We start from the raw sequence: 20436 nt of genomic DNA, 5'->3' as shown, positions 1-20436 counted from the left end.
CCGCAGCTCTGGTATCTCCCACCAGGTTTCCTGCCCTGGGGTTCCCTGCCCTTATCTGCCCCTGCTGCATCTGATCCCTTATCTCTTAGATAGCGGCAATCCTGGGTTTACAAATTCCGAGGGGAGGCCGGGGCGCATCAAAGGCCGGGAATGGCTTTGGGAATGCTGGGACACCCAAGGGGAAGATCAGGAATATTTGGGGGAGAAGAGGCTCAAATCAGACTCTTTTGGGGATTTTTTGGGGATCTGCAATCCCTCAGCAGGAATGGGACGGTTCTGCTCCTTCGGGTTTGGGGTTTTTTGGGGGTTTTTGAGGTGGTTTCCCTTCCAGGAGGGTGGGTGATCCGCTAGGGAGCACCTGTGGGCCGGGATATCCGCAGGGCTCCATCTCCGGGGCCCTGCCGCGGCTGCCACAATCAGGGAAGGGATTTATCCTTTGTTTTTTTAGGCTGAGAGCTCCGAGATAAATGACAGCTCCGAAGATGCTTTTCAGCACTTCATAAATCAACCGCCAGCTGGGCAGTTTCACCTCAGAAACATCTCCTTTTTTTTGCTTTCCTCCTTTTTTTCTTTCCTCGTTTTTTTCTTTCCTCTTTTGTTTCTTTCCTCGTTTTTTTCATTCCTCGTTTTTTTCATTCCTCTTTTTCATTCCTCCTATTTTTATTCCTCCTTGTTTTCTTTCCTCCTTTTGTTCCATTTCTCAAGTTTTTATTCCTCTCTTTTTTTTTTCTCTTTTTTTCTTTGCTCTTTCCTTTTCTTTCTTTCTTTCTTTCTTTCTTTCTTTCTTTCTTTCTTTCTTTCTTTCTTTCTTTCTTTCTTTCTTTCTTTCTTTCTTTCTTTCTTTCTTCTCTCTTTCTCTCTTTCTCTCTTTCATATTTCCTCTTTTGTTTTTCTTTCTTTTTTCTTCTTTCCTCTTTTCTTTTCCTTTCCTCCTTTCTTTCCTTTCCTCCTTGTGCTGTAACTCCAGTTCCTGATGAAAAAAAAACCAAAAAACAGGCTCTGGATCCTAAACAGGCCAAAACAGACCTTGGATCCTAAAGAGCATCTGGATCCTAAATAGGACAAAACAGACCAAAAAGGATAAAACAAGGTCTGGATCCTAAATAGGACAAATCAGGCTCTGGATCCCAAATAGGATAAAACAGACTAAAAATGATAAAACAGGTTCTGGATCCTAAATAGGACAAATCAGGCTCTGGATCCCAAATAGGATAAAATAGACTAAAATGATAAAACAGGTTCTGGATCCTAAATAGGACAAATCAACCTCTGGATCCTAAATAGGACAAAACAGGTTCTGGATCCTAAATAGGACAAAACAGACCAAAAAAGGATAAAACAAGTCTGGATCCTAAATAGGGCAAATCAGGCTCTGGATCCTAAATAGGGTAAAAGAGGTTCTGGATCCTAAATAGGACAAAACAGACCAAAAAAGGATAAAACAAGTCTGGATCCTAAATAGGACAAATCAGGCTCTGGATCCCAAATAGGCTCTGCAGGCGTGGGAAATGGTCCTGCAGGGGGAAAATATCATTTCTGCAAGGAAAATGTCATTCCTGAAAGGAAAAATGTGGTTTATGCAAGGAAAAGTGTCATTTCTGCATGGAAAATGTCATTCCTGCATGGACAATGTGGTTTATGCAAGGAAAAATGTCATTCCTGCGAGGAAAATGTTGTTCCTGGATGGAAAGTGTCGTTTCTGCATGGAAAGTGCCATTCCTGCATGGGAAATGTGGTTTATGGGAGGAAAAACGTCATTCCTGCGTGGAAAATGTGACTCCTGCACAGAAAAATTTAATTCTTGCCTGGGAAACTGTTGTTCCTGCATGGAAAATGTCGTTCCTGCATGGAAAATGTCATTCCTGCAAGGAAAATGTCATTCCTGCATGGGAAGTATCATTTCTGCATGGAAAATGTCATTCCTGCATGGAAAAATGCCATTCCTGCATGGAAAAATGTCATTTCTGGAAGGAAATTGTTGCTCCTGCAAGGAAAATGTTCCCGCTGAGGGGCTGAGCCTCGTTCAGCGGAGGCTGCGGCGCTGTGGTTTGGGGAAAAATGCCTTTGAGTGGTGCGAAAAAGGAATTTACGGGACAGGGGCGGAAATCAGGCTGGCAGATGGGGGTTGGGGGTGTGGGAGTAGAGAAATGCAGAAACGGAAAAATGGAGAAATGGAAAAATGGAGAAATGGAAAAATGGAGAAATGGAAAAATGGAGAAACGGAAAAATGGAGAAACGGAAAAACGGAAAAATGGAGAAATGGAAAAATGGAGAAACGGAAAAATGGAGAAATGGAAAAATGGAAAAATGGAGAAACGGAGGAATGGAGAAACGGAAAAATGGAGAAATGGAAAAATGGAAAAATGGAAAAATGGAAAAATGGAGGAATGGAGGAATAGAAAAATGTGTAAATCTAGAAATACAGGAATATGAAAAGAACAGAAGACAGAAACAGAGAAACGCAGAAATATAGAAGTATAGGGATATAGAAATATAGAAGTAGAAATACAGAAATCGAGATTCCCACCAGGAATCAGAAACTCCGTGGTGGATCCTGGAACCAGCCCAGACACCCAAAACCTGGAATATTTCACAACTTTGTGCATCCTGACCCTTCCAGGGTGGATTGAGCAGGAGCGACCTCACCCCTGCTTGGCCCAGAGACCAGGATTTTTGGAAATTTGGGATTTTTGGAAATCTGGGATTTTTGGAAATTCGGGATTTTTGGAAATCTGGGATTTTCGGAAATCCACATCTCTGAATTCTTTCTGTAGGTTTAATTCCAGGCAGTTAAAGGAGGGGAACAGGGGAGGTGTTTGTGCAAGCTCGGAGGTGTTTCCTCACGGGAACGAGTGGTGACAGATTATCTGGAGCTGCCACCCCTTATCTGCCTGGTGTCTGTAGGGTGAGGTGCCCAAACCCCAAATCCTGGTGTTTGTGTGTCTGTAGGGTGCCCAAACCCCAAACCCCAAATCCTGGTGTTTGTGCGTCTGTAGGGTGCCCAAACCCCAAATCCTGGTGTTTGTGTGTCTGCAGGGTCAGGTGCCCAAACCCCAAATCCTCAATGTTTTCTTCCCTGACCCCATTAGTTAGAGGTGAATTTAAAGCCTTAAAACAAATGAGAGAGTGGGGGAGATGGGGGGGAAATAAGAACAAATAAAAAGAAAAATAAAGGAAAATTCAAGGGGGAGAAGGATCGTCTCCCCTGTTCGCTGTCTGAGGAACACAAGAACCACTTGACCCCGCTGCCCCGGCCCCGGCCCCGGCCCGCCCGGGAGGGACCGAGCCCGGCCGGGAGCTGCCCCCGGGTGATGGATCGGGCCGGACCCGGGTGATGGATTGGGCCAGACCCGGGTGATGGATCGGGCCAGACCCAGTGATGGATCGGGCCAGACCCAGTGATGGATCGGGCCAGACCCGGGTGAAGCATCGGGCCGGACCCGGGTGAAGGATCGGGCCGGACCCGGGTGAAGGATCGGGCCGGACACGGGTGAAGGATCGGGCCGGACACGGGTGAAGCATCGGGCTGGACCCAGTGATGGATCGGGCCGGACCCGGGTGATGGATCGGGCCGGACCCGGGTGAAGGATCGGGCCAGACCCGGGTGAAGCATCGGGTTGGACCCAGTGATGGATCGGGCCGGACCCGGGTGATGGATCGGGCCGGACCCGGGTGATGGATCGGGCCAGACCCAGTGATGGATCGGGCCAGACCCGGGTGAAGGATCGAGCCGGACCCGGGTGAAGGATCGGGCCAGACCCGGGTGATGGTTCGGGCCAGACCCAGTGATGGATCGGGCCAGACCCGGGTGAAGCATCGGGCCGGACCCGGGTGATGGATCGGGCCGGACCCGGACACGAACCGGGCGGGCAGGGAGCTCCTGTGAACAATCCTGGGATTGGGATCCAGGCGGGCAGAGCCCCTGTGAATATCCCGGGATTGGGATCCGGGCGGGCTGGGAGCTCCTGTGAATATCCCGGGATTGGGATCCGGGACACGATCCAGGCGGGCAGGAAGCTCCTGTGAATATCCCGGGATTGGGATCCGGGCGGGCAGGGAGCTCCTGTGAATATCCCGGGATTGGGACTGGGGCCCGGGCCGGCGAGGGCAGCGCTGGCCAAAGGTGGCCGCGGGGCCGGGGCCATCGCTCAGGGCTGCCAGGGGAACATCGGATATCCAAACACCGCCCGGCACTCCCCGCGCTCTACACTAAACATTCGATGGGCTCGTTTGATAATGTTTATTTGGATTTGCTCCCCACCTGCGGGAGGGGCGGGGAGAACACAAATAAGAGATAAAAAAGCACTCCCGGGGGATCTGCGGGGATTTGGTTATGATTTATGAGGCGGAGAGAGAAGGGGGTTGCTGCACGGAGCGGCTCCGAGCTGGTGCAGCGCCAGCGGGGAAGCGCCGGGGTTTGGTTTGGGGGGAACTCGTGCAGATCAGGGGCGCTCACCTAAACCGGGATTGAGTAACTTCCATTTAATCGGGAGTAAAGCGGCTCCTCCACCTCTGCCGGGATGGGGAAAAGGAATGGGAGGAAATGGGGAAAAGGAATGGAGAAATGGGGAATGGGAGGAAATGGGGAATGGGAGGAAATGGGAAAAGGGAATGGGAGGAAATGGGGAAATGGGGAATGAAAGGAAATGGAGAATGGGAGGAAATGGGGAATGGGAATAAAAGGAAATGGGGAATGGGACAAATGGGAAAAGGGGATGGAAGGAAATGGGGAAAAGAGAATTGAAGGGAATGGGGAAATGGGGAATGGAAGGAAATGGCAAAAAGGGGGATGGAAGGAAATGGGGAAAAGGGAATGGAAGGAAATGGGGTAAAGGGGATGGAAGGAAACGGGGATGGAAGGAAATGGGAAAAAGGGGATGGAAGGAAATGGGGAAAAGAGAATTGAAGGGAATGGGGAAAAGTGGAACAGAAGGAAATGAAGGAAGAGGGAATGGAAGGAAAGGGGGAAAAGGGAATTGAAAGAAATGGGGGAAGAGGGAATGGAAGGAAAGTGGGAAAGAGGAATGGAAGGGAATGGGGGAAAAGGAATGGAAGGAAATGGGGTAAAGGGGATGGAAGGAAATGGGGAAAAGGGAATTGAAGGGAATAGAAAAAGGGGAATTGGAGTCAGCCTGGCTTCCCTGGGCCTGGGCCGGCCCCGTTCCCGTCCCTGCTGCTCCCTGAGCAGACCCGGAGCTCTCCTGGAGCTCTCCTGGTTTGGGGTGGTCCGGGCTCTGCTCCCCCGGCGTCACTCTGCAGGAATCGGTGCTCCAGAAACGCTCTGGAGCCAGCGGGGAGCTGCTCCAGCCCAGAGGCCATTCCCTTGTCCAGACCATGTCCTGTGTCAGCGAGATCCAGAGGCCATTCCCTTGTCCAGACCATCTCCTGTGGTCAGTGAGATCCAGAGGCCATTCCCTTGTCCAGATCATCTCCTGTGGTCAGTGAGATCCAGAGGTCATTCCCTTGTCCAGACCATGTCCTGTGGTCACTGAGATCCAGAGGTCATTCCCTGTCCCCTCCTCCTCTGGACAGGATTTCCCCTGGAATACGGAATTCTGTAGGAAAGGCAATTTTTGGGGCAGCTCTGACCTCTCAGCCTGGCCGGAATTGGGAATTCTGGGGGTTCCGGGGCTCCTCTCCCTCCCCACCCCAAATTCCAGGATTTGGGATGCAAACCCGGCCCGGCCAGATCTGGGAATTTGGCCAGAATTGGGAATTCTGAGGTTTCTGGGGCTCAGTTCCCCCTCCAGCCCAAATTCCAGGGTTTGGGAACCGAACCCCCCAGCCTGGCCAGATCTGGGAATTTGGCCAGACCTGCGAATTTGGCCAGAATTGGGAATTTGCTTTTTTGGGGCTCAGTTCCCCCTCCAGCCCAAATTCCAGGATTTGGGAACCGAACACCCCAGCCTGGCCAGATCTGGGAATTTGGCCAGATCTGGGAACTGGGAATTCTGCTTTTTTGGGGCTCCTCTCCCTCCCCACCCCAAATCCCAGAATCTGGGAACTGAATCCCGCCCAGCCTGACCAGATCTGGGAATTTGACCAGAATTGGGAATTCTGGGTTTTCTGGGACTCTGCTCCCTCTCCACCCCAAATTCCAGCATTTGGGAACCAAACCATCCTGAAAATTACCATTATCTAATAATTCCTTCTAAAAACCCCATAAATATTGTCGTCCATCTCATCCCCCCGAAAATCCGTGGGTTTTTCCTCAACTCTCTCGCAGAAAACCCCAAACGTCAATTTCCACTCCCCAAACTCACATTTAAAACCTCTTTTTAGCCAAAAAAAGAGATCGATTTCTTATCTCTTCTTAACCAAAAAAAAAGCGAAGAAGAGGCGATCACAGCGCTGTCGGAGATAAACCCGGGTTTATCTGCGGGCGATTAGGAGCGCGCCCAGGCTTGCGCAAGCCGGGCTTAAATCGGGATAAAAGCGGGCGAGAACGGGGCCAGGAGCGCGGTCTGAGCCTTATCAGAGCTCGGTATTTGCACTCCGATAACCTCTGAAAAAAAAACCCAAAAAAGAGGATTTTGTGCTCCTCGGGTTTCAAAATCCGATAAAGAACCAAAAAAACCGCGGAGCCTCCGAGAAAACAGCACCGCGCTGGTCTTTATTTTAATTATTTTTATTAATTTTTGCGCCGCTTTTTTTCCATTTAAAAATTCGCGTTTCTGGGAGTTATTCGGAGTTCAATTCTGGTTTTTGGACCCGGAGGAGGAGGCGATGATTTGCGGGTGGGGAAGGGGAGAATGAAGGAATTTATTCCGAAATTTGAGGTTTTTCGCCGCCTTTGATCTGCCGCTCTGGCGGATTCCTCCCCATCGGCAGATCAAGGAGAATTTTTATCTGTTATTTTTTATTAAAATCCCCTTTTTTTGTGGTAACAGACAGCAGAAGAAAAAAATTCCGCTTTTTTTTTTTTGATGTTCCGAGTGAGGAAACGCCCTCGGAATGTTCCCTCTGAAGTGGCCACATCACAGGAAAGGATTTACAAAAAGCAGAATAATTCAGGAATGCTGCAGGGAACAAAAAAAAAAATCGCATTTTTCTGCCGGGCTCTTGCCCAGGGAGGGAATTTCTCTGATTTTATGCAAAACGAGCTCGGCGGAGCTGAAAAATCAACAAATAAATAAAAATAAAACTCATTAAAATTGGGAATTGAGGGGTTCCCGTTCCTGGAAATCGGGAAAAAAATCCTTGGGAAAATTCCCGACCCTCGGGAATAAATAAAGGGAATTATTCTCCCTTTGTCTCCCCCAGAATTTGTCCAAAAAATCGACATTTTCCTAAAAAATGTGAAAATTTGAGGGGTTTGAACAGGGCTGGCTTTCAAATTTATGGGGAGGAAAAATAAAAGGGAAAATTAAAATAGGGAAAGGAAAAGAGAAATAGAAAAATAATATAAATTATAGCATATGATGAAATCAAAATGTGAAAAAGAAGGCAAAATACAACATGAAAGCAAAATTTAATTTTATTTTCGGTTAAAAAAATAGAACATAAAATAAAACGAAAATAAATTTTAAAATGGAATGGAATAGAATAGAATAGAATAGAATAGAATAGAATAGAATAGAATAGAATAGACTTCAGCTTCCACACCAGCTTTTCCTGCGAAAACTCCCCCCAAAAAATGACGGGAGGCGAATTTTATTGAGTTTTATATAATTTTATGTTTATTGAATAATTTTCCCAATTTTCCCCCATTTTTCCCGAGGCAAATCAAACAAAAACCGAAGTCTTAATTCATTTATTGTTGGCTTTTGGAGAGTTTTTTCCCCCTGGAATGCAGGAATTCTTTAGGAAAACCGGAGGCTTTTTGGGGGCAGTTTTGATCTTCTATAGGAATTTGAAATTCTTCCCAGGCAAGAAATGGGAATTCTGAATTTTGAATAAAAATTCTGAATTTTTAATAAAAGTGACGAGGGCAAGAATTGATTTTTTTGCAGCTTTTTTTTTTTCGGTGCCAAATTCTCGATTTCGGGTAAAACTTTGTTATTTCCTCTGGGAAATCCTTCCCTCGCTGCCTTCCCGCTTCTCCCAACAAATGGGATACGTGGGATACATGGAATTTATTAAACACATGGAATATATGGGATATGTGGGATATATGGGATATATAGAATAAATAGATTATATAGAATATATGGGATTTATTAATTATATTAATTATGTGGATTATATGGAATATATGGGATTTATGGGTTATATTAATTATGTGGATTATATTGAATATATGGGATTTATGGATTATATTAATTATGTGGATTATATAGAATATATGGGATTTATTAATTATATTAATTATGTGGATTACATGGAATATATGGGATTTATTAATTATATTAATTATGTGGATTATATGGAATATATGGGATTTATGGGTTGTATTAATTATATGGACTTTTATTATTTATACGGATTATGTGGAATATAAACGGTGGTCTATCATTTCTATAAAATAAATAAATGTGTGAATAGAAGATTTGGGATAAAACCCAACCGTGGCGATGGGGCCGAGTGTCCTTGGGGCTTCTCCACCCTGTGCCCGCCCATTCCTGTCCCACAGGGATGCACCTGCACGGGGCCCGAAATCCCCGATCCCAAAGTCCCGGATCCTGAAATCCTGGAGCCCGAAATCCAAAAATCCCGGAGCCCGAAGTCCCGAATCCTGAAATCCTCATCCCGAAATCCCGCATCCCGAGATCTCGGATCCCCAAATCGCCGGTCCCGAAATCCCCAAATCCTAAAATCTCGGATTATGAAATCCTGGATCCCGAAATCCCGGATCCTGAAGTCCCGAATCCTGAAATCCTCCTCCTGAAATCCCGGATCCCAAAATTCCGAAATCCCGGATCTTGAAATCCCAAGATCCCTCATCCCAAAATCCTGCATCCCAAAATCCCGGGATCCCGGATCCCCAAATCCCGGGTCCCCAAATCCCCAAATCCCGGGTCCCCAAATCCCGAGTCTCCAAATCCCCAAATCCCGGGTCCCCAAATCCCCAAATCCCCAAATCCCCAAATCTCAAAATCCCCAAATCCCCAAATCCCCAAATCTCGTGTCCCCAAATCCCCAAACCCCGGGTCCCCAAATCCCCAAATCCCGAGTCCCCAAATCCCAGGTCCCCAAATCCCGGGTCCCTAAATCCCGGGTCCCCAAATCCCCAAATCCCGGGTCCCCAAATCCCCAAACCCCGGGTCCCCAAATCCCCAAATCCCGAGTCCCCAAATCCCAGGTCCCTAAATCCCGGGTCCCCAAATCCCCAAATCCCGGGTCCCCAAATCCCCTGCCCCCAAATCCCCAAATCCCGTGTCCCCAAATCCCCAAATCCCGGGTCCCCAAATCCCGGGTCCCCAAATCCCCAAATCCCGGGTCCCCAAATCTCGTGTCCCCAAATCCCGGGTCCCCAGTCCCGGTCCCGCTCCCCGCCAGCCCTGGGGAGGCCCGGGGTGTCCCCCAGCCCCTCCCGGGATGGGAAAGAGGGACGGGGTGGGGACGGTTGGAAAACTCGGGATGGGGAAAAAAAGGATGAGCCGGGAGCGCTGCTGGCTTTTTGGGGAAAACGGGGCTCAGGTGGGAGCGCTGCGGGCTGCGAGGGGGTCGGCACCGGGCCAGGGGTCCCGGGGGGTCCCGGGGGGTCCCGGAGGTGCCGGGGGAAGGAGGAGGCGGCGGCTCCGGGGGATTTTCCGCAGGTCCCTTTGAGTTTCAAATGAGCCGCGAGCCGAGCTGTGCCCTGCGGCTCACCCCGGCCCGGCCCCTCCTCACCTGGCACCGCGCCTAATCCCGGGCCTAACCCGGTCCCCATCCCGGGCCCAGCCCGGTCCCCATCCCGGGACTAACCCGGTCCCCATCCCGGGTTTAGCCCGGTCCCCATCCCGGGACTAACCCGGTCCCAATCCCAGGCCTAATCCGGTCCCCATCCCGGGACTAACCCGGGCCCAATCCCGGGCCCAATCCCGGCCCTAACCCGGTCCCCATCCCGGGTTTAGCCTGGTCCCCATCCTGGGCCTAATCCGGTCCCCATCCCGGGCCTAACCCGGTCCCAATCCCAGGCCTAATCCGGTCCCCATCCCGGCCTAACCCGGTCCCCATCCCGGGTTTAGCCTGGTCCCCATCCTGGGCCTAACCCGGTCCCCATCCCGGGACTAACCCGGTCCCAATCCCAGGCCTAATCCGGTCCCCATCCCGGGACTAACCCAGTCCCCATCCCGGGCCCAATCCCGGCCCTAACCCGGTCCCCATCCCGGGTTTAGCCTGGTCCCCATCCTGGGCCTAATCCGGTCCCCATCCCGGGACTAACCCGGTCCCCATCCCGGGTTTAGCCTGGTCCCCATCCCAGGCCTAACCCGGTCCCCATCCCAGGCCTAACCCGGTCCCCATCCCGGCCCTAACCCGGTCCCCATCCCGGGCCCAACCCGGTCCCAGTCCCGGCCCTAATCCGGTCCCAATCCCGGGCCTAACCCGGTCCCCATCCCGGGCCTAACCCGGTCCCCATCCCGGCCCTAACCCGGTCCCCATCCCGGTCCCCACACGTGTGTTTTGGGTTCGTTTTGGTGTTTTCCTCCCGACCCTTTGCAAATCACGACTGTGAGAAATCCCCTTCTCACCTTTTCCCCTCTGTTTCCCCCTCTTACCTCGGGGCTAACTGAGCTCTCTAAAACCTTTTCTCGGTTTTAGCAAACCCCGCTCCTGCTCCGGCCCCACTCCCATCCCTGCCCCACAGCCCACGGATGCTCCGAGCCCCAAATCTGCGCGGTTTTGAGCCTTTTTTTTGGGGTGGCAGGGCTTGTTTTAGCGTTTTCCTCCTGACCTTTTGCACATCGCGCCTGGAAGAAAATCCCCTTTTCACCTTTTCCCCTCCGATGTTTTTTCCCCTCTTATCTCGGGGCTAATTGGGCTCTCCAAACCCCTTTTTTTTCCCGAGAGAAAGGAGCGGGGGAGAGATTTTATCTGCGGGGCAGAGCGGGGCCCTGCAGAAGCCGCAGCAGGTACTTCCCTCCTCACCCCTCATCCCTCATCCCTCACCCCGCCGAGCAGATTTGCAAATTTACCCAGGGCCGAACAATGGATCCTCCTGGCAGCCCCTCTGTTGACTTGTTTAGAAATCCCAGAGGCGTTTCGAGGTAAAAAGGTCAGAGCTGCACCGGGCCCGCTCTTCCTCCCTCCCCTGCGGCCCCGCTCCGTCCCTCCCTGGAGGTAAAACGCCGAAATTTGATTTATTCCGGGCCAAATCCCCTTTTAGGGCCGGCCTTGGGGGAGCTGAAGGGAATAAACCGCGTTTGACGCTTCGTTTTTGGGGTCTGAGGCGCGTGGATTCGGAATAAATCCGAAATTCAGAACAGAAGAGTTCAGCAAATCGGAAATTCCTCCCACCCCCAGCGCGCCCCGGGTTCCGCGGGTGCGAATTCCCGACTTTCACCCCGGGGATGGTTTCCTGCTCTCATCAGGTGGGAAATGAGGGCGGAATTCCACCCGGGAAGCCGGGCCCGGTTCCAGGAAAAGGGATCCGCCCCTTTGTTTGGGACCGCTGGAACAGCCGCAGAATTTCCTTCCTCCTCCTCCTCCTCCTCCTCCTCCCGCAATCCCCAGAGATTCCCACTGGGCTGAAAAGACGCGAATTGAGGGGGGAAAAAAACAAAAATAAAAATCAACTTTATTGGGCTGAGGTAGTTCCGTGTGGAGGCGCGGGGAGGAAGGGGGGGAATCCGAGGAGCAACCGCTCGGGTTTTCCCCAAAATTCCATTTTTGCCCGCAGGTTTTCGGTCCCGAATCCCCGCGAGGGAGGGAGGGCGTTAGGCCGCGGTTTAATCGCGGGTTTATCTGGCGCCGATAAGCCCGAGAGGGTGCGAGGGACGCGCTGCCGGAGCTCGTCCCCATCGCCTCTCGCCCCTCCTGCGACAGCCCCGAGGGCAGCCCGGGCTCCTTCCCTCGATAACAAACCCCCTCCCCTGATCAGCAGCAAAAATCGCGTGGAAAAAAAAAACAAAACCCTGTAAAGCAGAAATAGTGCAAAACGGGAGCAGAAAATTGCGCTTTTTCCTTTTTTTCTTTTTTTTTTGCCTTTTTTTTTTCCCCTTTCCTGAGGGTTTGGGTCTTTGCAGAGGCCCCGAGCGTCTTGGGCGTCTCGGGTCTCGTTTCAAGCTCTACAATCAGGAAATAAAAGGGAAAGGAAAGGGGAAAAATGCCGGTAACTTTTCGTGTGTGTGTGTGGTTTTTCTTTTTTTACATTCTCACAAGGAGGAAAAACGCATCGGGCAGGGGGAGAGGGAAGAAAAAAAAATCGTCGCGCTCGTTTTTCCAAAGGGGAGCGAACTAAATTAAAGTTTTTTTGCTGTTTTTCCTGGAGTTGAAAGTGCAGTTCCTAGAGGGGAAGGGAAAAGGCGGAGAAGTCCCTGAGAGTCGGAAATTCGGAAATCGCTCCTTGGGAGCGCAGCGCCTGCGGAGGGGCGATAAATAAAGAGAGACGCGCGTGGGGACAGCCCCGAGGGTCCTGCGGGGGCTCGGGGACACCCCCGGCAGCTCGGGGGGGGTTCAGGAGGAGCCGGAGCTGGGCGAGGCCTCAGGCGAGGATTGATCCGAGCCCTCGTCCTTGGGCGCCCTGCAGGCAGCGCCCGGGGCCAGCCCTTCCTTCTCCCTCTTCTTCTGCTTCATCCTCCTGTTCTGGAACCAGATCTTCACCTGCGTCTCGTTGAGCTCCAGGGTGGCCGCGATCTCCACCCTGCGGGCCCGCGTCAGGTACTTGTTGAAGTGGAACTCCTTCTCCAGCTCCGTCAGCTGCTTGGTGCTGAAGTTGGTGCGGATGGCGTTGGGCGGCCCCAGCAGCCCCAGCTCCGACGTTTTGCCTGAAAAAAAAAAAAAAACAAACCAAAAAAAACCACCAGGGCAGGAGCGGCCGGAGCAATCCCCTCCCTGAGGGGTGTCCCCTTCTCCCTGCCCCGAGCTCCAAATCCCCAAATCCCGTGTCCTCAAATCCCCAAATCCCGGATCCCGTGTCCTCAAATCCCCAAATCCCGGATCCCCAAGTCCTCAAATCCCCAAATTCCGGATCCCCAAATCCCCAAATCCCCAAATCCCGGATCCCCAAATCCCCAAATCCCCTCCCTCCCGGCCCCGCTCGGCCTCAGCCCGGCTCGCATCCCGCTCCAGGCTCTGCTTTTCCCGGAGATCCACGCGGAGATCCACGCAGATCCATTCGGATATCCATCCCCTCCTCCTCCCGGCAGGGTTTTCCCCAGGATCCATCCCCTGGGTTTTCTCCCGGCATCCATCCCCTCATCCTCCGGCTCCACTTTTCCCCCTGGCATCCATCCCCTGGGATCCATCCCCTGGGATCCATCCCCTGGATTTTCCCCTGCGATCCATCCCCTGGATTTTCCCCTGCGATCCATCCCCTGGATTTTTCCCCTGGATTTTCTCCTGGGATCCATCCCCTGGATTTTCTCCTGGGATCCATCCCCTGGGATCCATCCCCTGGGTTTTCCCCCTGGGTTTTCCTTGGGATCCATCCCCGGGCCCCGCGGGAAGGGCTGGGAGGGGAGGAGGAGGGTGATGATGGCGGGGGAGGAGGAGGAGGAGGAGGAGGAGGAAGGCCGGGGTTTAAGGGAAGGTGGTGGGGAAGGAAGTGGAACAATAGAGGAGGGGATGGAAGGCACGGCTGAGAGGAGGAGGAAGCGCCGAGCGTTTCCTGCTCCGAGCTGGGCTTAAATCAGCCTCGGGCCTGCGGGAAGCCGAGCTCAGGGACGCTCCGTGGGATGCGATGGGAAATCTCTGGGTGGGGTTTCACAAAAAGGCCCCAAAACCCAAACAAACCCAAACACAGAGACCAAAAAATAACCCACCCCCAAACCCAAAAAAAGAACCCCAAAATCCAACCAAACCCAACCCAAACACCAAAAAACCACCCCAAAACCCAACCAAACGCCCCAAAGCCCAACCAAACCCCAAAACCCAGCCAAACCCAACCCAACCCCGAGCTCCACTGGAAGGCAAGTCCGAACCCTCGGGAGCTCAGCCCTGCCCGGCCCCGCGCCCCAAACTCACCTGTTTTGGGCGGGTTCCTCTTCACCCTCATCCACTCGAAGGTCTGCGCTGCCCCGGCCCTGGCGCCGGGCTCGGCGTGTCCCGGAGGCTCCGGCTCCTCCAGCAGGGCCCCCGAGAGGTCCCCGTAGAGGCCGGGCAGGTACGCGGGGCCCGCGGGCGGCTCCGGGCCCAGCGCGGGCTGGAACTGCCCCGGGGCCCCGCAGAAACCCTCGGCCAGCGAGGCCGAGCCGTAGCCCGAGGGCCCCGGGAAGAAAAGCCCGTCCGCGTCCTGCTGGCCCAGGTAGAGCTGCTGGTAACCCTGGGCCGGGTACGCCGGGCTGGAGAAGCGGGAGGAGGAAGAGGAGGAGGAGGAGGAGGAGGAAGGAGGGTGGAAGCCGTGCTGGGGGAGATGGGCGGCGGCGGCCGGAGGGCCGAAGGGACCCTCGGAGCTCGGAGCGGGGCTACCTGAGCACGGCGGGAAGGACGGGGAGGGCTCGGCGAGGTGCGGGAAGGCGGCGGCGCCGCGGTTACAAATTGCGAACTCCAAGAAGGAGTTCATGGCGGTATTGTCCATCTGCCAGTGATGGAGGAGGGTCAGCCCGTTTTGGGGGCGATGCCGCCTGCCCTCCAACCTCTGGGCAGTCTGTCAAAGCTGGGAAACTTCCTGCCGGGCATGGGGGACCCCGCGGAACCGCGGCCCAGCCGGGGGGGACCCCTCGGGCGGAGCGGGCCCAGCCCAATGAGCGCGGGGCTCCCGAACTTTGCGGCCGGCTCCGGGCTCATCCATCACGGGCCTGACATTTGCATGACAAAGGGGCTTCAATCAAACCCGGCCCATCAATCTGATAACAACACGGACGCGTCAAAAATCTTCTCCTCAAAGACTTTAAAAGAGAGCTCAGGGGTGCGGGGAGGTGCCGGGGGGAAGGATCGCGGTGACCCGCGAGCGGTTTTTAAGTGCTAAAAAGGGCCCCGAGTGATGCGGGGAGCCGCGTTCAGGCGCGAGTTCTGACTTTAAAAGGTTTTTTCCCCCCGATGCCCGCTCGGTGTGAGGGAAAGAAAAGAGGGCGAGGGGATGGGGAGGTGTGAGCACAAAAGGATGCTCGGACGCTCTTTGATCCGTTTGGGAACTTTTTCCCCCACCAAAGCGCCTCGGCCTTTTCCGGGATGCTGAAAGCTGCCGGAGAAAAACCCGCTCGGTTTTCGCGTTAATTTGAGCTTTGTGCGCGGGGGGAAAGCGCCCTAATTAAATCAACATTCTAATGCGGGGCCAAATAAAGTTAGCGAGGGCAGAGCGGCTCCAGCCCGGCCTGGCAATTCCGGGATGGGAACTGAGACCGAGCCCGGCTGGTCCCCACCTGGGCTCCTTCCCGTCCGTCCGAGCACTAAAACCGGGCTTGGGGCTCACGTATTGCACAGTCCCGACTAAAACCGGGTTTGGGGGCTCACGTTCTGCACATTCCTCACCAAAACCGGGTCTGGGGGCTCACCTTCTGCACAGTCCCGACTAAAACCGGGTTTGGGGGCTCACGTACTGCACACTCCCTGCTAAAACCGGGAATTCACTTCGGGAATTTGGTTTTTAGGGGCTCACTCACCGCACACTCCCTACCAAACCCGGTTTTAGGGGTTCCTGTACTGCACACTCCCTTCCAAACCCGGTTTTAGGGGTTCCTGTACTGCACACTCCCTACCAAACCCGGTTTTAGGGGTTCCTGTACTGCACACTCCCTACCAAACCCGGTTTTAGGGGTTCCTGTACTGCACACTCCCTTCCAAACCCGGTTTTAGGGGTTCCTGTACTGCACACTCCCTTCCAAACCCATTTTCGGCGTTCCAAGCCGCTCCGGGGCACTAAGCCCGGCTTTGCTGAGCCGTCCCCAGCTGAGGAGGAGGAGGAGGAGGGCAGAGCCTGCCTCCAGGCCGGGCCCAGAGAATGGGAACAGGGCCAGGACACATTTATTTGCTTGTTCGGCGCGGGGGGACAAGGGCCGCGGGCCGGCGGACGCCCACGGCCATTTGTTCTTGTCAGGGATTTACGGCCCGGCCACGCTCCGGGAGCGGCTCCGCTGCTCTCCCCGGGCCAAAAGTTCACCCCGAGAGCCGAACCCGGCAGGGAAAATCCATTTTCGCTCCTGCCACACATTAGCGGGAACATTTGGTGCCAAATTCCAGCCTGGCATGGGTATTCCTCCCTCGTTCCAAGCGCAAAATTTGATTTTTTTAGCCACTTCCAGCTCGCGTTCCTCCGTTAAAAAATTTAAAGTTTCCCTTCCTGCGCCTGTTTGTTCATTTATTCCCGCTTTGCTGGGGCTCCAAAATGAGAATATTTTAAATAGAAACGTTCTTCAGAACTCGCTCCTGCCTTCTTTGCATAACTCAAAGCGGCTCTGCCGTCATTCCCCTGGCAGCAAAAATCGATTTCTAATTCGATTCCTTTGATATTTCGTTGCGTTTGGGTTCAAACGGATGATTTATGGCTGTAAAACGAAAAAAAAAAAAACAAAAAAAGGGGAAAATGCAGATGTTTATTCCGGCCTGGAGCCGATGGGTTTGTGGTTTCCGATGGTTTCCCACCGGTGTTGCATCAAAGGGATTTTTTTTTTAATATAAAATCACCACAAATCGCGATTTTCTTCGACTTTTCCTCTAAGCCAAGCCTAAATTAGAGCTGAGGTGAAAAATCCGATTTGTTTGTTTGTTTGTTTGTTTGTATTGGTGGATGGGACAGGGGACCCAAAATTGGGGCCGGAATTGGCGAAATTGTGCAAAATTCAGCCTGAAATGGGGACGGGCAGCGGGGCTGGGATCGCTTCGGAAATTCGGGGAAAATCGCTTTTTTTGGGTTCCTAATGATCTCATGAGGGGTTTAGGGCTGAAATAACTTCGGGAATTTGGGGAAAATCGCTTTTTTTGGGTTCCTATGGCTCAGATGAGGGATTGAGGGCTGGGATAGTTTTGGGAATTTGGAAAAATCGCTTTTTTTGGTTCTTACCGTTCAGAGGAAGGATTTAGGGCTGGGATCGCTTCGGGATTTGGGGAAAATCGGGTTTTTTGGGGTTCCTAATGATCACATGAGGGGTTTAGGGCTGGGATCATGTTGGGAATTCTGGAAAATCGCTTTTTTTGGGGAAAAACCGTGAGAACCCGGGCTGGAGGAAGGGCCCCGTTCCCAACACCCTCCGGGCTGCCCCAAAATTCCATTTTCTGCCCCAAATCCTGCCCTGGGGGAGAACCCCCAGCTCTTGTTCCCATGGAAGCATCTCGAATTTAAGTCTTCATTTTAAAAATCTTTCATTTTTAGTCTTAAGTGTAAGATCTTTATTTGGAATCCTCGTTGGAAATCTTTATTTGAAGTCTTCATTTTAAAAGCGTTTTAAATTTTGATTTTGAGTCTTGATTTGAAACCTTCATTTGAAATCTGTATTTTAAATCTTAATTTGAAATCTGTATTTTAAATCTTAAATCTGTATTTTCAATATTGAACCAGAGAGGTTTCTGTGCAGGCCACGGAGGCATTTCCAAAGGCTCGGAGAGTCTCCAGATGCTTCGTTTTTGGGGTTAAGTTCAACTTTTTTGGGGTTAAAAACAGCTTTTTGGGGGTTTAACAGAACTTTCCTGAAATTAAACATAATTTTTTAGGGGTTAAATAGAACTTTTTAGGAGTTAAATGGAATTTTTTGGGGTTAAATAGAATTTTTTGGGGGTTAAATTTAACTTTTTTAGGGACGCCTCAATTAGAGCTGAGGTGAAAAATCCGAATTATTATTTTTTGACGGATGGAAGGTCGGATGGGACAGGAGAGCGAAAGAGGGGATTGAATGAGTTACAGACATCGCTCATCCGCGGGGAAAAAAGCAGAAAATTCAAATAAAACAGAAAACAAACAAACAAAGAACAGAAATAAAACTGGATAATTCAGAGAAAATAAAATTTAAAAAAAAAAGGAGGAAACCCCAGATAATTCAGATAAAATAGAAAAAAAAAAAAAGAGGGGAAAGCCCAGATAATTCAGATAAAGTTTTAAAAAATTTTGAAATTTTGAAATTTTGAAAAAGCAGCCCAGATAATGGAGATAAAATGGGATTATTTTATATTTTGGGGGTCACGTTTTCCTGCTCCCTGGCTCGGGGGTCCTGCCAGCGGCTTCTCCATGGCCCGGACCCCCCCCCCGCCTCATTAATTAGGGTAATTTGCATATTCATTAGTGCACCAGAGTGGAGAGTTTGGGTCTGGAGCTGCTGTCCTGGGATGGGGGATTTGGGGGTCCCGAATTCCTGGGGATCCCGCCCGACCCCAAATCCCTTGGGGATCACTCAGATCCCAAATCCCTCGAGATCCCCTCAGATCCCAAATCCCTGGGGATCACTCAGATCCCAAATCCCTGGGGATCACTCAGATCCCAAATCTCTGCGGGTTCATTCAGATCCCAAATCCTGGGCCCCTCAGATCCCAAATCCCGGGATCACCCCAGATCCCAAATCTCTGGGGTTCATTCAGATCCCAAATCCCTGGGGTTCGCCTCAGACCCCAAATCCCTGGAGATCCCCTCAGATCCCAAATCCCTGGGGATCACTCAGATCCCAAATCTCTGCGGGTTCATTCAGATCCCAAATCCCTGGGGATCCCCTCAGATCCCAAATCCCTTGGGATCACCCAGATCCCAAATCCCTTGGGGATCCCCTCAGATCCCAAATCCCTGGAGATCCCCTCAGATCCCAAATCCCTGGGGATCACTCAGATCCCAAATCTCTCTCGGGGTTCATTCAGATCCCAAATCCCTGGGGATCCCCTCAGATCCCAAATCCCTTGGGGATCACCCAGATCCCAATCCTTGGGGTCCCCCAGATCCCAAATCCCTGGGGATCCCCTCAGATCCCCCGCCCCTGGGGATCACCCAGATCCCAAATCCCTGGGGATCCCCTCAGATCCCAAATCCCTGCGGGTTCATTCAGACCCAGATCCCTGGGGATCCCCTCAGATCCCAAATCCCTTGGGGATCACTCAGATCCCAAATCCCTGCGGGTTCATTCAGATCCCAAATCCCTGGGGATCCCCTCAGGTCCCAAATCCCTTGGGGTTCATTCAGGCCCCAAATCTAACTGGGAGTCCCAAATCCCTGGGGATCGCCTCAGATCCCAAATCCCTCCAGGTTTCCTCAGGTCCCAAATCCCTGGGGATCCCCTGAGACCCCAAATCTAATTTAGGGTCCCAAATCCCTCTGGATCCCTTCAGATCCCAAATCCCGGCGGGTCTCACCCAGACCCCCAAATCCCTCAGGATTCCCCCCAGATCCCAAATCCCTCCAGATTCCCTCAGATCCCAAATCCCCGGGGATCCCCTCAGACCCCAAATCTAACTGGGGGTCCCAAATCCCTCTGGATCCCTTCAGATCCCAAATCCCTTGGGGTTCATTCAGACTCCAAATCTAACTGGGAGTCCCAAATCCCTGGGGGTTCCCTCAAATCCCAAATTCTTCCGGGATCATTCAGATCCCAAATCCCTCTGTGTTCCTTCAGATCCCAAATCCCTTCAGACCCCAAATCTAACTGAGGGTCCCAAATCCCTGGGGATTCCCTCAGATCCCAAATCCCCGGGACTCCCCCGAGATCCCAAATCCCTGAGGGTTTCACTCAGACCCCAAATCCCTCAGGGTTCATTCAGATCCCAAATCCCTCAGGATCCCCTCCAATCCCAAATCCCTCGAGATTCCCTCAGATCCCAAATCCCTTGGGGATCACTCAGATCCCAAATCCCTGGGAATCCCCTGAGATCTCAAATCCCTCTGGATCTCTTCAGATCCCAAATCCCTTGGGTTTCACTCAGATCCCAAATCCCTCAGGATTCCCTCGAATCCCAAACCCCTTGGGTTTCACTCAGATCCCAAATCCCTTGGGTTTCATTCAGATCCCAAATCCCTCAGGGTTCACTCAGACCCCAAACCCCTTGGGTTTCACTCAGATCCCAAATCCCTCAGGGTTCACTCAGATCCCAAATCCCTTGGGTTTCACTCAGATCCCAAATCCCTTGGGTTCCCTCCGGTCCCAACCCCAGGCCCTGCCCCCCCAAGCCCATGGATCAATCACCGCCGTGATCGATGGCCGATATCGGCAGCTCGGGTTTATCGATATCGGGACTCCAGGGAATTCCCCATCCCACATCCGGGGAGGATTCCCAGGATTGATCCCACATCTCCAGAGCTCCAGGGAGGATTCCCAGGAGTGACCCAACACCCAGGGAGGATTCCCAGGGTTGATCCCACATCCAGGGAGATTCCCAGGACCAATCCCACATCCAGGACAGATTCCCAGGATTGATCCCACATCTCCAGAGCTCCAGGGAGGATTCCCAGGACCGATCCCACATCCAGGACAGATTCCCAGGATTGATCCCAAATGTCCAGAGCTCCAG

General features: G+C 52.4%; 1 protein-coding gene across 1 annotated transcript; it reads right to left on the bottom strand.

Moving 5' to 3' along the window:
• Nucleotides 1-12100: 12100 nt before the first annotated feature.
• Nucleotides 12101-14599, bottom strand: HOXB1 (homeobox B1). Its single transcript, XM_030966063.1, has 2 exons — nt 14047-14599; nt 12101-12848 (listed from the first exon to the last, which is right to left on the bottom strand). Exons 1-2 carry the CDS (start codon nt 14597-14599, stop codon nt 12538-12540), a joined length of 864 nt encoding a protein of 287 aa, XP_030821923.1. The 3' UTR covers nt 12101-12537.
• Nucleotides 14600-20436: the final 5837 nt, after the last annotated feature.

This window comes from Camarhynchus parvulus, chromosome 27 (assembly GCF_901933205.1).
Source record: "Camarhynchus parvulus chromosome 27, STF_HiC, whole genome shotgun sequence".
NCBI classification, from domain to species: Eukaryota; Metazoa; Chordata; class Aves; order Passeriformes; family Thraupidae; genus Camarhynchus; species Camarhynchus parvulus.
Note: the sequence above shows the minus strand (reverse complement) of the source record. Positions and strands in the feature narration are given on the sequence as shown.